Below are 22,648 nucleotides of genomic sequence, written 5' to 3'. Positions count from 1 at the left end.
TGCAGAAAGAAATCCTGTTCAGTTTACTGGTTAAGGATGCTACTGGCATGTATACCACCTAACACATACATTCTTATCAGTGGTCCCAAGACTGACAGGCTCCTCCACCAGCCTGATGACCATGTGTCTGCTCTACTAGACTGGAGTGTTCATCCCAGCAACATAGCCTGGCGAGAGCCACCCAACTCGACTACTTGTCTGGCCCACCACGTTGTTCTCTGTAAGCACCTGACTCCTAGCCTGCAGGTGCTCCAGGCCTGACGAGTGCCTGTTTCTGACAGGCACGACACAGTGACTGACGGAGGCAGCACTTGAAGAGTTGAATGTTTATTTAGTTTGCATTACCCCAACAGTAGCCCCAATGCTATGTTCTACTCTCAGCTATGAAGTCCTACAAAAATAAAGCCAGGCTTTTATGTGACTTCATCAATACAGAACTAAAGCTTTGTTGCTATTTTGAAGGGGTTTTGGTTATCAAGGTGCTTATTTTCAACAAAATGTCCTGTCAGAGGATGCATGCTTATACAGAAAACCTGACACTCTCATGCAACAAATTTATGTCCCCACCCTCCCTCCACCACCTTTAAAATAAACACTAACTATTTACAATTGAGGAAAAAGGCCAGTGACCTTGAAAAGGGAAAAAAAAAAAAAAAAAAAAAAAAGACTGGCTCATTTCAAAGTGAATGAGAACACTTAAGTGCAGCCAGAAGCTGACAAGGACAGGAAGGTCGGGCACACCACAAGAGCTTGCCTTGGGTTTGAACACTATGCCTCAGTGCCTGTGGAAGGAAGGCAAGCTCTACATGACACTCAGGCCCTTCCCACTACACTTCACTCATCCCCTTAGCCCCCAGCATGAACATCACTGGTTCATTACACAACATGATCCATGAAACACCCCCCCACCCCGTCCCTGCCCGGGCCCTCCCACCCCATATGACTGGCTCACCCTGTGCTGGCCCTGCCTGGCTCCTGAGACTTCCCACTTTTAGCAGTTGGGGTACCAGACCAGCAGCACCAGGGGCCAGATGGGTTGCAGAGACATTTGGACACTGCATGTGCCAAATAAAATTTGGTTCCATTTTAAGAGTCAAAGCTGTCATTAAAAAAAAAAAAAGTTACAAAGTGAGGATTGAGCCTTTGCCTATAGAAACCTTTTTGCAAAATACCAAAACCTTACTATTAGGCTGTGTGCAACCAAGAAGGAAATGTAGGTCAAGACACCTTCAGGGGTCACCTACAAGTACTTCCCAAAAACCAAGTGGTTCTAACTCTCAGACCAAGTCCAAGTTAGGTTAAGTCCAAAACTAAGTAGCAGTATGAGGGTTCCAGACTGGTAAACAAGGTCCACTTCTGCAGACTGTAGCCTTTCCTTCTGTCCTTATCTTCTGGGCAGCACCACGGCTGCTTCAGGACCCTGTGAGGACGGGAAGTGAGTGTGGCCAAGAGGTACCTACTATGCAGCTGTCTATTCCCCCACCCCCTGGTGACCAGAGGGAATAGAGGTAGAAGTCCTGGCCCCTCCATATCCCACATGGCCCTGCACAGGGATGGTCCAGCCATTTGTTCCACAATACTGAGTTAACAACAGCTCCTGACTCAGTGGCCGCTGGGCTTCCATTCTCACTTAGAGACCACACTGCAGAAGTCCTCAGCTCACCAATGACCAAGCCATAGCCCTGGCCCTCCCATTCAGACCAAGCAGGGGCCTGGTTATGGTGCTCCCTGCTCTTAGGATCCGCCTGTGGTATTAAGGGTCATGATCCATGCTATGGCGCAGCTGTGAGCAGACAGGCTTGCTCCCCGGCTTCTAAGCAGCGTCTAGGGATGCTCGCCTACCACCTCCCACCCGAGGATCCAGAGGTTCCCCACTCACTTGTACTGCAGCCTTATACCCGGCCAGTCCCAGCTCGGTGGGAAGTGGGGTTGCGCCGTGTTGTCCCATTTCCTCTGCCTCCTCGGAATCCACCACGTGAACTGCGGCCACGAAGGAACCTCCCTGACACTCCAAAAGTCTCGGTGTTCAGCTTCCTCTCCTCAGCCCATGTCGTCCGCCTCGAACTAACCAAGAGATGCGTTAAGATCTGACTGCAGTGGGCAACAACTAAAGTTTTTGTCCTTCGATAATTCAGAGGAAGAATGGCCTCTGCCACATTGTTAGAGGCAGGGCCACTGCCTGAGAACGTGAACCCTCATCAGAGGATCAGGTCTCCTGCAGTCACAAGGTCACCACTCCCCATCTAAGCCTCCACCTGAGCCATCTAGCTGTCTCATACTAGCCCGGCTTCAACCACTGTCACCAAGACACTGTGCAAATCAGCAACTTCTCCTGACTGGCTGAGCCCTCACTTAGCTTATAGCCAAGCCATCACCCTGCAGACTATTCTGATGCACAGCCACATGCATGTCTTGGCTTCACCTACAAAGTCCCTTCCTCCACTTCTGCAGCTGCTGCTGAGCACTGGCCACACCTCTTGTACCTGGTAATGACACAGCTGGGTCTAAGTCCTTTCCTTTGCTTGTTTCTTGCTTCAGTTGCTCCCCTGGTAAAGGGTGTGCACGGCTCAGGCTACCCAGCTCACTTCCTGCTCTTCAGTGGCTGGGTTGGCTGCATGCCCAGTACTCAACCAACAAGACTCCCGGGTCTGTTTGTACACTAGTCTTCTGTGAAGACTACCATAACAGTCTGGGGTGCTCATATGGCTGACACAAACCATACCACAGAACTTCCAACACTTGCGAGTAAGGGATGCTCAACCAATTGCCTAATCAGCAAGGTGCTCAAGGCTGGTGGGCAGATCAGCCAGAGAACATGAGCATGGGAGGAAGGCTTGGAGGAAAGCAGAGAGCAAAGACCTGACCTCACAAGTCCTGCTCAAGCTCAGATACCAGAAGCTTCTGCTAGCAAGCCTAGCAGACAGGGGCAGACCCGGCTGGGCCTTCTGCTTATCATGTAGAATGTAAGATCATAGAACATGCACTCCGAATAGAAGCTCCAGGCTTGACTCGGGGCCAGTGCATCTTGTCACCTGCTTCCAGGACCTAGAAACACTCACCTCTTCCAAGTGCACCTGGGCCTTACCTTGTTTTGAGTTCAGAAGAGATGTTGTCAAAGAAGGACTTGGATTTGTCATAGTAACAGTTGGGCCCCAGAAGATCCTCCTCAGGAGGAGTCTCTTCACTCTGGGCCATCACAGCTGGGTCCTTCTCATCCCCCTTTTCAGCTTTGTCGTCTATAAAGATAAATGGAGCACAAAGGTCCAGAAACAAACACTACCCAGTGGTCTCCTGCTGGGGGCCACTCTGCAGCCTTCTTAGGCTGAGGACAATGGGCCTGACCAGAATATTTCATACCAAATATTCCTTTTCCTCTTACTGCAAGTTACAAGTTTCACAAACCCACCCAACACATCTCATTTATTTCTCGGTTTATTCCAATTTCCACATTGGTCAGGACCCCAACTCCCGAGTGACACGAGTCCTTCTGTCTTAACATGTTCTAAGGATTCTCTCTTTGGGGAGAACTTTCAAATGAATCAGACCTTTAAAATTCAGTTTCTTCTTAAACTCTTTATCAAGCTCCTCTCGGTTGAACTGGGCATTCGCACTCTCAAAATCAAAGTCACCTTCAAACTTGATTGTGTTTTCCTTAACATTAGTTGGGCGATTTTGCCCTCTGGAACGATTTCTTGTTCTCCGATTGCCTACGTGGAGAAAAACAGCATGGCTGAAGTCACCAATTTATTTCCAGCTTGATCAAAAGCAGCTCAGGCACAGCTCACTGAAGCATCACCTTAGTCCCGAGTCCCCAGCACAGGCAAGCAAAGCACAGACTACTGCTCATGGCTATGGACTCAAGTGGCCATGGGCGTTACCTGACCGCCTCCGTGGAGGTCTTCTGTTCTCATCATTCACCTGCCCTTGAGCGTGCACAGGTGCCGGCTGGACTACATCTAAGGTGCAAAGGGAGAAGTGAGGGAAAGCTCCTGCAGAAGAAGCTAGAACCCAGCCACCAAAGCAGACCACCGCTGCCGCCACTGCCACCACATGCAGCCCACGGGAAGGACTGAGGCTGCCCATAGGCCTGCCTGCAAAAGCATGTGGTTTGGGCTAGAATAAGGCTTTAAAACACAACTCAGTGAAAACTTCACTAGGAACACAGAGCAAACTACAGGGAAATCAGTGTTCAAGTACCGCTGGCAGGCTTGCTGCTTGGCTGAGCCTGGCGACCATTGAGCTGTGTCGCCGAGGTGACCTTGCTGGGCAACAGCTTCTTAGCATTCAAGTTATCAACAGAACTAGTCTGGACAGCCTGCTCCACCATGGGGCTCTTGCCGACTGGGGTAGACGGGAACCCAGCTCCTGAGAGGAAGAGAGAAGGAGAGTTTAGAGCAGCTGAGCGGAGAGAGCTTAACCACCTCAGCCAGTTCTCTGGCTGGCACCTTGGGGATAGGACAGAGGTAACATACGGTCTAGAAAATCTGAACCTAGGGTTTACTCTCCCAGGCTGGCCCATTCCCTTTGAAGCTGGTCCAAAGTGACAAAAGAAACCAAGTCACAGTGTGGCACCAAAGCCAATTCTCTAGGAGCACAACTCCAAGTTAACTACGAGGAGAGGAAAGTCGCTGTGCTACCAATGGGAACTCCCCTAGGTTTACCAACAGGTTTTCTAGGCCAGCTCTGACCAACCCTGAAGGGGTCAACAGTCCTGAAACAAATTCAGAATTCAAGAAACGCTGGAGAACCACCAACCCAGCCTGGGATCATCTAGAAAGTACAGTAGTTAAACCTGAAGTTAAATTCTTCAACAGCTTTCTGAAAACCAGAATGAAGTGAGTTAGGACTACAATGAAGGTTCTCAACCAAGTTTCTCAAAGAACAAACCCTTCATAAGCAAGGTCAGGCTGCCAGCTGCCTACTACAGGAGACTATACCCCACTCCCCACAAAACAATTCTCTGACACTGGCAAAACATGAAGGGCCTCCAGTACTCTCTGCTGCCCCTTGACCTCTCCCCACCCCCAGTCCTGTAACCCATGGGAACATTACATTCTTCAGGGCTGTGTGGAACTGGACTGAGACATGAAGAAGAAGTTTTGATTAAGGCAAAACAAAATGAAAACACTGATGTGGAGAAACTCCAGGGACAGGGTCAGAGACACCAGCAAGGCAGGTATCCACAAGGTCCTCCTGACACAAACTGAGCTGCACCCATTTCTCAGGCCTGTCATCTCACTGAGCAAGAATGACCTAAAGAAACAAACCGGAAACAGTCTCACAGAAGTAGCTCATATGTGTGGTTTTTAAAAATACTTATGTATACACACACTCACAGCCAACCCCTGGCTGAGTCAGGGATCCCTATGAAGAGTGGTGAAAGGGATTGAAGGAGCTGAAGGGGATGGCAATACCATAGGAAGAACAACAGTATCAACTAACTGGGACCCCTGGGAGCTCCCAGAGAACATGAAGGTTAGTTAGTGGCAAGCCACCCACCAAAGAGCATACACATGGCTGGGCCAGGCCCGGCCTTCCCCTCCTCCCCCTCTCCCTACCCACCACATATGTAGCAGAAGACTGCCTTGTCTGGCCACAGTGGGGGAAGAATTGTCTAATTCTGTAGAGACTTGATGCCTCAGGGAAGAGGGATGCTTGGGAGAGGAGGGTGTTGGGCGGGCGGGGGAGGTACCCTCTCAGAAGCAAAAGGGAAGGGGAATAGGGTGAAGAACTCTGTCTAGAAGCAGGGACCAGGAAGGAGGAACATTTGGAATGTAAATAAAATTTAAACATTTATCTGTGTGTGTGTGTCTGCTTATATGTGTATGAGTATTCTGTGTGTGTGCGTGCATGTGTGCGTGCGTGCGTGCATGGTATCTGTGTATCACATGCATGCCCAGTATCCTCAGAGGACAGAAGATCAGAGAACCTAGGACTGGAGTTATAGATGGTTGAGAATGACCATGTGAGTGCTGGGAATCAATCAAACCCAAGTCATCTCAAAAAGCATCCAATGCTCTTAACCATTCAACCATCTCTCCAGCCCCTTGTGTGCTTTTTAAGAAGCAATTTTGCCATATGAGTAGATTTATGTGACCAGTCCTAAGAACAATAGAAATATTTCCGGTCATAGCTCTTAATCAGAAAGGACACTGTATGTCCTAATTCAGATACAAAAGCCCTCAGGACTTAGGAGCCCACATATATAGACTGATGGTTTGCTACGCCCCAACCCCTGGGGGCTCCTGAACTGAGGTGTGCAATGAGGAAGACTTGAGCTGGCACCACACATAAAACAGATCTGAGGCCACGAACACGAGGAAGGTGAAGACGCCCTTAAGTGCTGTTGCCTCAGCAGAGACAGCTGAGTGCACGCACAGCAGCACTAACTAGCTGGCTCTCAAGATGGCACTGTTCATGCAGCCAGACACCTGGGGCTGCCATGCAAGCCCCCAACTTGGAATGTCCTGAAGAGACAACTATATGTCTCATCTGAGTTGTTGGGAAACATCCACAGCGGCAATTCAGAACACATTTAAGACCTAGAAAACCCCAACAAAAACCTTTATGTCCTCCCGTGCAACAGCCGTGAACAGGCCAAACCCTAAACCCAGGCAGAGTGAACTGAGTGCTCTGCTGACTCTACTACCCAAGCACAAGCAGTACCCTGGGTCCCTGGGCCTAACGGATGCTCTGTCCCAGCCCCTGCCATCCTGGCTGTTCACCCCTGGCTCTCACAGTCTAAAGACAGCATGCACTTAGTTCTCCAAACTGCTGTTACCCTTGCAAGTGAGCTGAGGTGGCTCTGAGGACATGTCAAGCTCTGAAACAGGCTGTGGAGATGGAGAAGAACTAGGGCTGGAAGCAGCGGCTGAGGCTGGAGGGCTTACCAACTTCTCTGAAGAAGAGAGAGAGAGAAGAGCAAAGAGAAAGCACACAAATAAGTCAGGACATACTTGTCTTATCCTAGCAAGCCTGGAAAGAGCCAAGTGACCTCTCAAATGATGTATTTAGAGCCAGGCTGGGAAGTCACCTGCCACATCAGAACAGCAATCGCAACAGGTGGTCCATAGCATTGGTCTGGAGCTTAATTAACATCCCCTACCTCAGCTACCTGGAATCTGAGAAAGGGGGAATGGACAAGATGTAAACTCTGTTCTTAGGGATGGGGAAAGCATGTATGTATACACATATGTGCACATTCGTGTAGAGGCCATAGGTCAACCTTGGGTGTTGCTTCCTTGGGCGTCATCCACCTTTTTAAAGACAGGATCTCTCAGTTGGCCCAGAACTCACTGATTAGGCTCAATTTGTAGGCTAGCCAGTCTCAGGGGTCTTGCCTATCTCTGACTCCCAGCACTGACAGTGCCCAACTCTCAATGTTTTGAACACAGCTTCAAGGTCAAAGACAGGGCTGATCTCTGGGAGTAGTAAAACCTGTCAGTAGAAACCATGTTTGAGCTGGGCTCTTGCAACATACCAATCTAGGCTACAATAGGACACAGGGTGTTAATAGGCTCTCAGACAGATCTCATCTGTAAAACTACAGCTGCACCAGAACTTGTTTCAGGAGCACTCTGATTTATGTCATCTGGTGCAAAACTCAACATGCTGCCTCTCAGTCTTGGAAACAGTTACTCAACACTATGAGCTCAAGCTGCGCTGACGTAATTTATCAGGAGCAGTTAGCATACAAGAGTCCAGCAGCTGTAGGACATGAAGCCTGCCTGGCTCTCAGGGTGCATGACTCCACTGTACGGTGATCATGGTAAGAGTAGTCGCGCACACAAAACGGTCACTCACCTAGACCTAAGGAAGCAGCATACTGCTGGCTGAGCAGGGAGCTGGCTGCCAGCTGGCCATACGGTGGCATCCCTCTGAAGGGGCTGTAAGGCACATGCGGCTGGAAGGGCGAGGCGGAGGCAGAGCCCAGGGAGGACTGAACAATGAGACACACAAGTAAGAGTGCTGCAACATCCTGTTACCCTCAAGTCTCCATATACAGCATTTTCTCAGACAGGGAAAGGGTGCCAGGTCTGTCAGTCTGGACTCCTGGTATGGCAAGTAGTTCTGGGCAGTTTCCATTGTTGCCAAACATGCCTTTCCCCCAAACATTTCACTACAGCTGCATGAACTTCTTCACAGATTTAAAAGCCTTACACCTCCCGCCTCTGCCAACAGCAATCTGACTTTTTTTTTTTCTTTTTTTCGGAGCTGGGGACCGAACCCAGGGCCTTGTGCTTGCTAGGCAAGCGCTCTACCACTGAGCTAAATCCCCAACCGCAATCTGACTTTTTTACATGACGAAATGCCACTTTTAGGTGGAGAAAGGCTCCCTTGAAGAGGAACAGCTGTGAGGCTAGAACTATTTACACATCACCAGTGTGTCCTTCCTCTCTCTGCCCACAAACCTGCCTCCAAGATGAGTGTTCATGAGGGCTGCCTGTCCACACCCTCCTGACTCCTTGCAGCCTCTCTAGTCTGGTTGTTACTTTCTGAGTTTTGAGATCTTGAATACCTATCCACCAAAGCTTTTCAGAAATCTGACTTGGGTTCTCCCAAATGCCAACCCTGCACCCTGCCTGCTCCTACCTTTCTAAATATAGCTTCATCTTGGGAACCGGGGCAGTCTAAACTGGAGAGGCCAACAAAGGTCTAAACTTACAAAAGATAATAATTTAGCTGTCCTTCCCCCTTGTAATCCTGGGGTATAACCTACCAGGCAGTCAGGCTTAGTTTAAGACTTTCAAATTTAGTGTCCTACAGTAATACAGTACCACAGCAGAAAACTATTAGTGAACCAACCCCATTACCCCCGAAGACACCCGATGCCATTCAAAGCTGGACTGCTAAGCTGCAGGCACACACCAGGACTAGGCAAGACCACCAGCAGCAACATCTGTACATCAGGCACAGCAAGCTGCAGGTCTCTTCCCCCAGTGGCCTGGCCATGATGAACATATTACCTTGTCAAGTGTACGCTGCTGCATGAATTAACCCCTTTAGGAACAGAAACTGTCTAGAGGAAAAGCAGGCCACAGTTCACTGGAGGGCAATTCCTCAAGCTGAAGGCTCCAGACAAACAGCTGACACGGCCTTTCACGTGGAAGCCTGCCTCTCCAGTGGAAGCCTGCCTCTCCCGTGAAGGCACACCCACTCAGAAGTCAACACTCACTCACCTGAACAATAGCAGGGTCCTGAGGGAGAGCATGCTGAGCTTTTGGAGGTTCGCACACAGTGATATCTTTGATATCACTTCCCCGGAAAATGATGTACTCATAAATTTCCTCTCTTGGGGGAGCAGGCCTGTCTGTGGGACGGTCTTCAGTACCAAAGGACCTCACTTAGGGTTGAGAAAAAGACAGGTAAGTTGTTGTCCTTGCCAAGTCCGTTTGCTCGAGCTTCTGACCACAGCACCCTGACACAGCACTCTCAACAATTAGCAGCTACTTAATCTCTCAATTTCCAGCTGACAACACCTATAAAGCACCACGTGGCAAAGATCACAAGGGACAGTAGTTCAGGAAGATGACATGAGAATTTCACTAGAATTCCAAGCCTCACAAGGCTCCCTGATAATCTGCAAAAACCCGTGGACGGACAGAGCTCTTCGCAGACGAGGACGGCGCTGCAGAACCTCTTTTCTCAAATCTGAATTTACAGATGGAACCCTGGGCCCTCATCACAAGCTGCAGCTGAGGAGACTTTGAGGCAAACACGAAAAGTCTCCCTAGCCCTGGTACAAACAACAGGCCATGGTTATTGCAGAAACAAAGGGAACAGGTCCCCAAACTCAGACCTCCAACATTAGCTTCTATGTTCGTAAGGAAATCCTGGACCCAAAGGACCCTCTACAGGATGGATCTAGCTAGCACGGCTCTCTTTGGCAACACTCCTGGGCTGAGCTGAATCTGGTAGCAGGCTTTAAGCAGAAACTCGGATTGTGGACAGGGGCCTACTCTGGGTGTTTCTCCAACTGGGGAATCTCTCGTCAAGTGCAGCATGAAGAGTTCAAGGGAACACCACCCCCCCCCCCAACCCTGAGCTCTTCCCTGCAGCACCGCAGTCTGGGTCGGGGCAGCACGCTTCAAATAGAAGGTATGGCTAGGGTTTGGGAGAATGGCTTAGGACTGCAGCACGCCGGCTTCAGATTGGCCTCGACCGTTCTTCCATCCGCACCCTCGTGGGTCTAACCCACCCCGGGAGGGCTGCGGCGCTCAAGCTTCTGGAAAGCCGAAGGAAACGAGCGCCCCATTTAACGCGGAGAAAGAAGACAAAGAAGCTCTGGGCCCTCACGCTGCTGCGACTAGCGCACCGACTCTGGACTTCTCTCAACAAGCCAACCCCTCAAGTGGAAAGGGTCGGGAGAGTTCAAGTTCAGAGCAGGGCAGCCGCAGCTCAACCGACGCCCTAGCTCGGCTGGAGGCTGCACCGGGACTCGACGGGCGGTGGCTACCAAAGGGTTCCAAAGAGAGCGCGCAGGACCCCGGCCCCCCGCCTCGGCGCGTGTCTCGCCCCGCGGGGGCGTCTCTCAGGTGGGGAGGTCTACGGCTTCAAAGCCGCCCCACCCCCTGACACCGGCAGGACCCTGGTCCGCTCCTTCTACGGCCCCCGCCGAAGCGGGGAACACCATTGTGCGGGCAGGCGCGGGGCGGCGAGCTGTTGGGGCGGCAGTTGGGCGCGCGGCGGCGACTGGCCGCTACCTTTAGCGAGCGCCACGGTGGAGTTGTCGGTGTCGATGGTGTAGAGGATGCCCTCGTAGCGGATCTGCGCCTTGGAGATGAGGCTGATCTTGCTGCCCAGATACGGGGTGCCGGACGAGCCGCTCATGGCGGCGGCCGGGGCGCGCAGGGCGCGGGGGACCAGCGCCGGGCCCCGCCCGCTCCGCCGCCGCGCGGTGGCCTGGCCGCCCACTCCTGCGCAGCTCCGCGCCGCCGCCGCCGAGGCGCCTTCTGCCGCGCCTAGGGGCCTGCGGGCCACGAGCGAGCGGGAGAGGGAGCGGAACGAGGCGCTTAGCCGGAGTCTGAGGGGAGCGGGGGAGGAGCGCCGCCGCAGCCACATCCGGGGCCTCCCGCCACCGCGCGCCGCCCCCGTACGCTCGTAGCCCATTGGCTCCTGGCTGCCGGCTCCCTTTAAATATGGCCGCGCCGCCGGCGGTGGGCGGGCCCGCGGCTGCGCAGCTAGGAGCTGCCAGCCAGGACCTGCTTCTGTGGGTCTTCCCAGCCGGTTCCCGGCGGGCTCCGCGCAGGGCCTAGGGGCGTGAGACTAAGCGGGCGGGGCGGAGCGCGCGTGCGCGAGGCAGGCGTGAGGCCACTGTTTGCAAACTCGGGGGCGGGGCTGGGGCTGGTCCTGGAGGAGCGCCAGGCTCCTCCCGCCGCGCGTGCCGGAGGCACCCTTCGGGCTCAGGTGTTAATAGGCTGGAGATGTCAGTCTTCCTTTCTTGTTTGCAGGAGCTGGACCCCGACTGTTAGCCAGCGCTGGGCCAGGTGCGTCTTCAGTGCGGCTCGCGCCTGGGAGCCTTGGAACTGGCAGGCGAGTACTGCTCAGTTCTGTAGCGCTCCCGGCGGGGCAGCCCCGAAATAGAAAGTACTGGGGCAGCCCAGGGCAGCCCTGCTCTCCTCCCAAGCCAGCAGCGCTGATGTCCTTAAAATAAGCCCTGACTGTCTTGGGTGGCTCCCGCCTGCCTGCACGCGTCCTCAGACTGCGCAGCTATGAAATTGGAAGATTCTCCCCCTTAAATCTCTTCCTGTTCTTGCGGTGCTGGCTCCGCGTCATGCATGATTAGTGGCTTTGTATGTATGGCGCTTGTTTATTTACAGTTAGTCTCCGCCGTCAGATTAGGGCCCAATATTAGTTACTATGAGAAATTTGGTAGGTGGCGATCAGCATTTCATAAACGTGAAATAGAATGAAAGAGGAGATAAGGGAACATCCCATAGAGTGAAAGTAAGTACTGTTTGGTGAAACAGTTTCTCTTAAATGTGAGACATGAAAAGTACTTCTTACTGTGGTGACATCAACTTACCGCCAGAGGATGCTGGGAATAGTTGTGAACATTTTTAAATTTTAATATTTTCTTATTTGGTGCGCATGTTTGTGTGTGTATGCATGTGTGCATATGTCACAACATGTGTAGAGGTTAGAGGACAACTAGGAGTTCTCTGCTTCCTGGAAGCATAGGGGTCCTGGAAATGGGAACTCAGGGGGTCACACTTAGCATCAGCATTTACCCACTGAGCCATCTTGCTGAGCCTAGTTTTTGTTTGGTTGGTTTTTTTGGTTTTTCGTTTGTTTGTTTTTGTTTTTAGTTTTAGTTTTAGTTGTGACAGGGGTCTTACTCTTAGCCTTAGCTGGCCTGGAACTGACTATGTAACCCAGACTGGTCTCTAACCTCCTACCTCAGCCTTCCGACATGCTAAAATTTTGAGAATGAGCCACCACTAGATACCCATAGTGAGACAACTTTCCCGGGTTTACAGAGGCAGAAACAAGCATAGTATGTGGGTGAATTGCTGATGAGCCTGGAGAGTTCTTTAAAATGTTATTCTGGACCTCAAATGCTATGTATGCATCCTGTTCCACACCGACCCACCCTATCCCCCGCCACCTTTGTGAGACCCACGGAGCAACACCAGCAGCCTCCATCACCAAGCAGCAAAGAAGGCAGACAAGTCTGATCAACCATAATTCAGCCACACTTTCCACAGCTGCATCTTGACTCAGGAAAATTGTGCTCAGGAAAACTGAGGCAGCCCTGTTGGGGAGTTCTCCTGGTCTGTGGGGCATCTGGGCTGTCACTACAGCATGACCGTGCTCACTCAGACATCCAGGTTGTACTTGATGGGGTGAGTGGATGGGTGGGCCTGTAGGCACTTCAGTGACCTGGCTGGGGATCCCTCTGTGTAGCCCCTACCTTTCAAGGTCACAGAGTCACAAGCCTCTGGGTTGGAAGTGTGTGCATTCTTCAGTTAACATAGGCTGATTCTTCCTGAGTTCTAGAACTTGAGATGGAGGAAGGGGGTTTGGCTCCCAGCTACCTCAAAGTGCCTGCCAGACTCCTGCATCTGCAACTGGGTGGTTCCCTGAGGACACTAGACACAGTCTAGATGGCCAGAGTGCAGAGGCTAAAAATACATACACTGCCCAGGTCTAGGAATACAGGCTCTGCCATTGATTCCTGATGTCCTGCCCAGCACCAGGAATGGAGGGTCCTTGCACAGTCCCAAGAAAGGGAATAGCTGTGCAAGATTGAAATTTGACCCATGTATCCACTGGAGAAGTGTTTCCTGGCTAGCACAGCTGCCTAGTACTGCTACAATGTAGCTCTTCCAAAGTGTGCAGGTCTTGAGAGCCTGCTGAGCTCACCCATTTGATAACTGTGGAGCCAGTGAATGGGGAGTTCTATAGAGAGAAACCAGGGCTTCTGAAAAACTCCGACCATGTCAGATTCCCTAGCTTAGTTTCTCCTTTTCCCAAATGGTGATTTAGCTACTCTGCCCATCTTACTGGAACACTAGAAGTCGCAGAAGATAATCCTCGCAGGAGGCTTTGAGAGTGGCTAGGTTAGATGTGTGTAGAACCTGATGTAGCTGCAGAAATCTGCACTGTAACCATAAGCTGCATGGGAGTAGGGTGCAAAAACTTCCAGGGCAGTTAGAAGGCAGGAAGGTGAACCCCCATCCCACACTTCAGTGCTGGCAAGCTGGGGTTACACTAGCCAGTAATTCGGTAGCAGGTGATTGTGTGGTGCCACAGAAAATCATTCTGTAACTCAGAAGCACACCTGAGAAAGAGTGGCCAGCTCACCGGATCTCACAGGTATACTTATTTCAAAGTATACAAAACAAGAATTAGAGAATACCATTGCTAGGCTGGTGGTCCACAGGTAAAGGGGAATTTAGACCCTGGTCTGATGTATAGAGATATGTCAGTCTTGACCCGGCCCCTCCCCACGTTCAGAATCTCATCACCACAATGAATGTTCTGTGATCACAACTGGTGGGGATGGAACAAGGAGGCACAGGTGGACTGGGTGGGACGCAGAGAGAAGAGGGTGAGCAGCCCAGGGTGCCTGCCTCCTAGGTGCCGCATGTGCCATGTGCGACTGCACTGTGAGGAGGAGGATCTGCATAAGCAACAATCCTCCTGAGGTCTTACCTGCTGACCCTGGTTCCAGATGAACTCTAGTTCCCACTGTTCAACAGACCTGCTATCCCAGAGTGTGCACAAGTAGGTCAAAGTTCAAGTGTTTGACACGCCCCCTCTTTGTACTCAGCCCCCTTTCCAGTCCTGCATCCTTCTGTGAGACGGGGCCTCTCAAGTAGCCAAGGCTGGCTGTAAACTCAGTAGCTCAGATGACTTTGAAACTCTCAATCCTCCCGCCTCTGCATCCCGAGGTCTGGGGATCACAGGCATCTGCCACCACATTAAACACAGGCTTGGCCCACACTAGGCAAGCACTCTGCTAGCTAAGCAACACCCCCCAGCCTTCCTGACGCTCTTCCTGACCCTACCCTTTAAAAAAAAAAGATTACACATATTGATTGTATGTGTGCATGTGAATTTGTGTTGGGGGCCACTGCACATGTGTGATAATCAAAGGACATTGTGGGCTTTGGCTCTCTCCTTCTGCCATGTCGGTTCTGAGGACTGAGCTAAGGTCACCAGGCTTGGCAGTTGCCTTTTTGCTTAGCTCATCATTTTTCTGTCCCTACTCTTGCCTACCTCCTCCCCTCCATCCCAGGTGGCTTCTTGTCCTCTTTGTTGCTTTTCCCCTCTTCCCACCCCACCTCCCCGGCTCCCAGGTTTTCCAGGTTTGAAGCAGTGCAGCGATGAAACCATACTACAGGGAGGCAGAGAGAAGCAAGTGAAACTCTTGACACAATCACTAAGGCTCGGCTACTCTCACAGGTGCAGCCGTTTGGGGCCAGGCCGCCGGTCTGACCTGATGGGGTTACAGGCAACCCTAGGTGCAGAATCTCTAAATGTTGGAGAGGCAGAAACACAAAGTGCTTAGAGAGAGCACTGCGTGGACCAAAATGGACCGCTACTTGGAGGCAAGCCTCTCTGAGACCTTAGGAACAGCTTAGGGTGAGGGGCAAATTCCTTGGGCCTCTGTTGTTCTTGGATAGAAATAAAAGCTCACTCAGAGCTAATCTCCCAAGCGCTTACTAAGTGCCTACCAGCACACAAGAGCCAAATCTAAACAACCCCATATACGCCATCTCAGCACACCTGGCCACATGGTCTACCTGCCAGCCCTCTGAGGTGAGGTATCACGCACAGTTTCCTCCTGAGCTGGGTGACTTTGCCAGAGTCACACAGCCAGGGATTGGTAGGTAAGGCAGAATTCTGATCCATATCTTCTGACCTCTGACCCTTGGTTCTCCGCCTCTGGGCATTCTGACTTGTGGATCTGTGTAATTAGATGACAGAGGCCAGACATGGCTTTGCCTGAACACAGGCTCTCCTGATGTCCAGAGGCAGGCTCCCTGAGGCTGGAGCAAGACAGTGAGAAAGAGGCAGCAGATTCTCCAAGTGTTTTCTCTGGCATTTCATCCTAGTTTGGCTCCACAGGAGATGCAAGATGCCTCCCTCCTAGGTAGTTGCCATGACAACCCAGAAGCCTACCTGGGAGCATTCCAGCCAGCCTGGGCACTCTTGGCACCTGCTTGTTGGGGAAGGAGCACCTGCTGGGTAAAACCACTACCCAAGGAACAAGGTCATGTAGATGAGAGATGTCCAGCTTCCCCCGAGCTGGTCCTCAGCTGACCCAGAGCACTTGTCCCCTGTTCCGAGGCTCTGTCACTCAGCCCAAGGCTGGCACACAGGGAAGCGGAAGATTCTATTTTTACTCATAAGCAGGTCTGACTTAACAGGCACAGTCCTTTCCTTCTGTCCCCACCCCAAGAGCAAAGGGCGAATTAGTGCTCCTTGTGACAGAATTGTCATGCGCCAGCAATGGAGGTCTACAGAGTAGGGCACTGTCTGTGTCTGGGAAGCCTGGTAAGGAGCAGGCAAGGTCTGAGAAGAGGGCTGTCACCAGAGGAGACTGGTTTCCCAGCCCAGGGCTTCTGTGCTGTTTCAGCAGGTACCAGGCACTAGACAGGAAAGGTAGCCACGGGGAATATGTTCCCTACGTACTAAAACTCTTGCCTTGGAAGTCCTGCAGGGTCAGAACACTCAAGGGACGGTCATCAACAGCGGTGACGTTTCTTTCTCCACACTAGGCTGGACCTGAATAATTTCTGACCTACCAACAGCTTTACTGAGAGAGTACTTACTTGCTATGCTAGTACTTGGGTATACGGTTCAGTGATGTTTATGTTCAGAGTTGTATAACTGTTACCCCGAGTAGAAACCCCATACTCAGTAGTTTTGCTCCATCCCCACTTCTCCTCGTACCAAACAGCTTAGGTGTTTTTGCTTCTGTTGACTTGCCTAGTGTGGACGTTGAATGAAATTCCGTGTGAGTGGAATCATGCACACCCCTCCCCCCTTCACTTGGCATAGGCTTATGTGATTTCCAGGCTCCCCTGTGACAGCACGGATCGGTGCCCCCCCCCCCCCGATGACAGGTAATGTTCTGTTTTATGACGTTGCTTGACTTGCCACCACCTGACAGACATTTAGGTTATTGCCACTGTTCAGGTGTTACAGTTCTGCCGTGAACACCTGTGTCTCTGCCTGGCTGTTTTCTTTTCTAATTGATTCTCTTTACATCCTGCTTACTGCCTCCACCCCAGTGCACCCCTCCCACAATCTTTTTCCCCAGTATCGCTTCCCCTTCTCCTCTGAGTGGGTGGGAGCCCCCTGGGTATCCCCCCAACCCTGGCACATCAAGTCTCTGTGGAGCCTAGGTGCATCCTCTTCTGTTGAGGCCAGACAAGGCAGCCCAGCTAGAAGAATATACCCCACAGACATTGTCTAGCTGTTTTAATTGTTCTCAGGACTACGGATTCCGGATCACGCGGTAATCTATACTTCACATTGTGAGAAACTGCTGACTATTTGCCAAAGCATGGAGTCATTCCTGCTCCCGTAGGTAACCCCCTCCCAGTCCGTATTCCTGAAAGCAACCCTGGTACAATGCATATCCCCATCATGAGCTGCATGTGAGATGGATCTGGTTTTGGCGGAGGACAGGGTTGTGACACCTTAGTGACCTATCCTTCCTTCCATTCAGGCACAGGGCCTCCTGCTCATCTGAGCATCTCAGCACTAAGCACCCACTCTCCCCGACCACATTTTGCCAGGCTCAGGTGAGCGAGGCAGATGAAGGCTTCTCCCCTGGCGGAGACAGGACTTGAAGCCTCTTTCAGAGCTGACTCCTTACTCTTGCTAGACAATCCTCAGGGTTTCTCTTTTAGGTGCCCGTGTGGGAAGTGGGTAGCAAGATCCTGGAACCCAAGGACTCACAGCCACTTGAGAGAACTCCGTCACTATACTACCTCTGGTCATTTGTCTTTCTGTGAAGAGAGATAACCCTTACGCAGCAGGCATCTCTAGTAGCTGTGGACAGCTCAGTGTCTGGAGCCACAGCGTAGCTCCTGTTTGATAGACTTCCCCTCCTATCTCCGTTCTCCATGCCCCACTGTAACCCAGCTGTTAGCACCGCAGTCCTCCCGGTTGAGCTTTGGTCACTGTACCAGACTAGGGAAGCCACACTTCTCCATCCACAGGAAGAACTTGTGAGGGAGACCTGTGGCCCCCGAGGAGCCCACACACCCTCAGAGTCCAATCCCACAGTCTTCACCACCAGCCCAGCATCTCACCTGCCAGACTGTGTCTGGACAGGTCTGACTACAGAAAGAGAGTACATCCAGCGACTCCCACCTAGAGAAAAGGTTGTCCATAGTTAGTCACCCCCACCTGGAGCGGGCTAGACAGGGAGAGGGGCCTGCTTCTGTGGTTCATGGGCTTCAGGGGTGTCTGAGGGGTCAAACTATAAACTCCTTGGGATGTCCACCTATCTGGGCCCCCTACTCCCCTGTTGGGTGGTCTGACTTTGGCCTAACAGCTGTGCTGATTGAGTGCTCAGCCATCTTTGAAGTCACTCTGTCCATGAAATCTGAACTTGAACTTTCTCTGTTCTTTCTGAGGGGGGAAAAAAAAGAGGTTTGCAGTTGGGAGGTAACTGGCTGCTCTTGTCCTCAACTTTCAAGTTGTTAGCCAATTGCTCTCAGTTCCTCGGTATCCAGCTGCAAATGAGTTAACAGCCCTCCAAAGCCATTATCCTTCCCTCCACACAGTCCTGAGTTGGTTGACTCTACTCCCTGGAACAGCCCCTCGCACCAACCCCTCCCCCGGAACAGCTCTTAGGCCATTCTCAGGAGAACTGTCAACTTCCGGCCTCGGCTTCGAGGTATGACCACCACCCGCAACCCACTGCCTCCCTGATACAGTCGTGGGCCACCTATCTGGTGCAGAGCCCATCTCATTCCATCCCCCGAGTTCCTGCTTTCCCCGAAAGCAGCGCACTGAAGCCACCGGAGGTTTCTTGGGAATCACATCTTTTAGAGGAGGAAGGAGGGACATGGAGGTAGTGACTGGAACCCAAAGAGGTCTGAAGCATCTCTCCCTGTGAGAAGAAGCGCAGGCTGCCAGTCAGAGAGGCCATGTGGGCAGGGAAACTGCGTACCGCTCCAGCTACGCACAGCTGGTCTCTGGGGACCCCTCACAGCAGGGCAAGCACGGCATCTGTGTCCGCCACCAAGGGCATGTTTAGGCACATCCTCCTGGGAGGACTATGAGTACTCCCTCCCTGAGTTACTCTGTGACACTTACAGAGAATCCCAAGTGCTGGGATTTAAGGGGTGCACCACCACTGTCCAACAATAAATATAATTTTTTAAAAAGCAACTTAAGGGGGCTGGAGAGATGGCTCAGTGGTTAAGAGTGCTGGCTCCTCTTCCAGAGAACCCAGGTTCAATTTCCAGGACCAGGTCACATGTTGACAACCATTATGGTTTAGAATGGTTTGCACACCCAATCAAGGAACCCAGCACCCACCCTCAATGTCTCTCTTCAGGCCCCTCCCACACCAGACCCCTCCCACACCGGGCCACTCCCACACCAGGCCACTCCCACTTGTCTACTCTCAGGTCTTCATGGAGCAACTCCTCTAGACATTTTGTGTGAAAGGAACCACATAAGATGCGGGTTTTGTCCCAGGCTGCTTCTTAAAGCATAAAGGTTTCCAGGTGACTCTTTGTTAAGATGTGTGTCAGCAATCCATTCCTTCACGTGGCTGGACAATAATCTATCATAGTTATATGCCATGTCTTATTTTTTTGTTGTTTTAAGATTTACTTTTAGGGGCTGGAGAGATGGCTCAGTGGTTAAGAGTACTGTCTGCTCTTCCAGAGGTCCTGAGTTCAAATCCCAGCAACCACATGGTGGCTCACAACCACCTGTAATGGGGATCCAATGTCCTCTTCTGGTGTGTCTGAAGACAGCTGTAGTGTGCTCACATATGTTAAATGAATAGATAAATAAAATGTATATTTAAAAAAAAGATTTACTTTTAGTACAGGCATGGTGGCACACACCTTTAATACCAGCACTTGAGAGGCAGAGGTAGGTGGATCTCTATGAGCTCAAAGCTAGCCTGGATTACACAGTGAGACCCTGTTTTAACTGCCTCCCCTCCACCAAAAATTGTTTTTAATTGGTACTTAAGTATGTATACAACATGGTATGGGTACCCACAAAGACCAGAAGAGGGCATCTAGATACCCTAGAGCTACACTTACAGTTGGTTGTGACCCATCTGATGTGGGTGCTGGGAACCACACTGAAATCCTGTGAAAGAGCAGCAAGTACGCTTAACTACTGGGCCATCTCTCAAGCCTCTAGGTTTTTGGTGGTGTTGAAATTGTGTGTGTGTGTTTGCTGGTTTGTCTTATTTTATGACAGGGTCTTGTTTTGTATCCCAAGGTGTCCTGAAATTAACCATGTAGCCCAGAGTGGTCTCAAACTCATGACAATTCTCCTGCCTCAGTCCTTTCAAGTGCTAGAGTGACAGGTGTCACTCCTAGCTTCTGTGTTTTACTTACTCATTCACTGACTGGTGGTCATTTCTTAGCTAGGCAGGACAGACAATGCTGCTAAAAACTCAGTATTCAAACTTTTGTGTGGACAGTTTTCATTTCTCTTGGGGCACACTGGGGTGCACTTGACATGGTCAGTTACCAACTGACCAACCTATTAAAGAACCATCAGCCTGTTTCCCAAGTAGCAATTCCAGGCCACATTCTCAGCAGCAGTGTTGTGCTGGCTAGTCTCATGTCGACTTGACATACAAGCTAGAGTCATCTGAAATGAGAGCCTCAGTTGTGAAAATGTCCCATAAGATCCAGTTGTAAAACATTTTTTAAATTGGGGATTGATGGGGGTTGAGAGCAGCAGCCCATTGTGGGCAGAGCCATTCCTAGGTTGGTGGTCCTGGGTTCTATAAGAAAGCAGGCTGAACAAGCCAGGGGGAGCAAGCCAGTAAGCAGCACCCCTCCATGGCCTCTGCGTCAGCTCCTGCCTCCAGGTTCCTGCCTTGTTTGAGTTCCTGTCCTGACTTCCTTTGATGATGAACAGTGATATGGAAGGGTTCAATAAACCCTCTCCTCCCCAACCTGTTTTTTTTGGTCATGGTGTCTCATCACAGCAATAGAAACCCTAACTAAGATAAGTATGTATTTTTTTAATATAAAGGACTAAAAAGAAAAAAATTTAATTTTGTTTTATGCTTATGTTTGTGTACCTACCTGAGTTCATGTGCACCACATGCATGCATGCGATCCCCATGGAGGCCAGAAGAGTGTGACAGAAGCCATGGATCTGGACTTACAGGTATCCGTTAGTTGTTATGAGGATGCTGGGAATTGAACCCAGGTCCCCTGGGTGAACAGCCAGTCATTCTTAACTCCAGAGCCATTTCTATAGTATACCATATAACATTATCTTAATTTTGCTTTTAATTTGTTCATCAGGACTATATAGAAGTAAAACTGATTTTTTTGTATATTGATTTTATACCTTGCAAACTTGTCAAACTCATTTATCATTCCTATGAACTTTTGTTAGTTTGTTTGAGGCAGGGTATCACTTTATAACTCTGTCCTGGAACTCACTCTGTAGACCAGGCAGGCCTTGAACTCACGGAGATCTCTTGCCTCTGCTTCCCAAGTGCTGGGATTAAAGGTATGTACCACTATGCCCATATTAATAGATTATTTTAGTGGATTCCTTAAGATTCTCATCTCTCATCATATTTTCATTCTCTCCCTCCCTCCTTCCCTCCCTTCCTCTCTGCCTCCTTCCCTCCCTCCCTTCCTTCCTCCCTCCCTCCCTTCCTCTCTGCCTGCCTCCCTCCCTCCCTCCCTGCCTCCCTTCCTTCCTTCCTTTCTGCCTGCCTGCCTGTGGTGGTTTGAACAGTATGGCCCCCATAGACTCATGTGCATGAATGTTTGGCCCATAGGAGTAGCACTGTTAGGAGGTGTGGCCTTGTTGGAGGAAGTGTGTCACTGTGGAGGTGGACTTTGAGATCTCACATGCTCAAGCTAAGCCTACTATGTCTCATAGTCTCCTCCTGCTCCCTGTAGATCAAGATGTAGAGCTCTCAGCTCCTCCAGCACCATGTCTGCCTTCGTGCTGTCATGCTTCTCATCATGACTAAGCCTCCGGAACTGTAAGCCCATCCCCACTAAATGTTTTCCTATAGAAGCATTGCCATGTTCGTGGTGTCTCTTCAGAACAATAGGAACCCTGACTGAGACACTACCCTCCACCTCCTTTTGCAATAACAGCAGAGTTTCAAGCATGCTAAGCAAGTGCTATCTTACTGAGTTATATTTCTGGTTCTTTAAAAAAAATATATATATATATGTTTTGCTTTTGAGACCCAAGTCACTAAGTTGCCTGGGCTGGCCTTGAACTTGAAATCCTCCTGCGTTAGTCTCCTGATTAGCTGGGATGATAGTCCTGCTGCATCAGGTCCACTTCCCTGGGGTTTTCAGCGTAGGGGATCCTGTCCTCTGCAGGTGTCTTGCCTTCTTTCTTGTGTCTTAGTCTTTGTAAGTTGGGAACTTGGAGAAGAAGAGAAACTCAATAAGGTATACTTCTTATTGGTGTCAGAAACAACACCTGAGCCTGAAGCCCTATGGAGCGGGAGACGATGGTGTCTCCCTGGCTGGTTCTTCTTGCCCAATCTGGGGCTGCTACTTCTCATTCCTGAGCTGTTTTCTGGCACCTGGGTCTGAGGTCTAGTTTGGTCATAGGACTGAGGGTGCTTGGCGTTTTTCAGTGAAATCTGTAAAGACCCGCTCCATTGCACCTTAACAGGAGCTTCCCTGATCTGAATGGCCTGCCCTGGGGAAGCCGGCCCTTCCTTGTCTTCTCAGGGCGGGTTGTGTCCTCAGCAACCACGGATACCTCCAATACCTCAGAGGCTCTTTAACATGGAACTCTACAACTCTGGTCAATTCAGCGCCAAAGTGTTTTCTTTTTTTTTTTTCCTTTTTTTTTTTTTTCTTTTCTTTTCTTTTTTTCGGAGCTGGGGACCAAACCCAGGGCCTTGCGCTTGCTAGGCAAGCGCTCTACCACTGAGCTAAATCGCCAAAGTGTTTTCTTTGTCTTCTCGGAAGCTGAATCAGGG

At 50.8% G+C, this 22,648-nt stretch overlaps 1 protein-coding gene across 6 annotated transcripts; it reads right to left on the bottom strand.

Moving 5' to 3' along the window:
• Positions 1–311: 311 nt before the first annotated feature.
• Positions 312–11,102, bottom strand: Lsm14b (LSM family member 14B). 6 transcript variants are annotated; one of them, XM_006235827.5, is made up of 10 exons: positions 10,704–11,090; positions 9,180–9,343; positions 7,804–7,939; positions 6,782–6,898; positions 4,198–4,365; positions 3,879–3,956; positions 3,546–3,707; positions 3,086–3,236; positions 1,880–2,064; positions 312–1,420 (listed from the first exon to the last, which is right to left on the bottom strand). In XM_006235827.5, the coding sequence occupies exons 1-9, from the start codon at positions 11,059–11,061 to the stop codon at positions 1,893–1,895; spliced, it is 1,506 nt and encodes a 501-aa protein (XP_006235889.2). In that variant the 5' UTR covers positions 11,062–11,090; the 3' UTR covers positions 312–1,420; positions 1,880–1,892. The 6 variants fall into 6 exon arrangements, with proteins under 6 accessions (XP_006235889.2, XP_002729304.4, XP_006235890.2 ...); XM_002729258.7 differs by lacking the exon at positions 6,782–6,898 and having other exon boundaries at positions 10,704–11,102; XM_006235828.5 differs by lacking the exon at positions 3,879–3,956 and having other exon boundaries at positions 10,704–11,092.
• Between the last annotated feature and the right edge of the window lie 11,546 nt (positions 11,103–22,648).

Source organism: Rattus norvegicus, chromosome 3 (genome assembly GCF_036323735.1).
Source record: "Rattus norvegicus strain BN/NHsdMcwi chromosome 3, GRCr8, whole genome shotgun sequence".
In the NCBI taxonomy this organism is placed as follows: Eukaryota; Metazoa; Chordata; class Mammalia; order Rodentia; family Muridae; genus Rattus; species Rattus norvegicus.
This window is presented reverse-complemented; position numbering and strand designations above follow the sequence as displayed.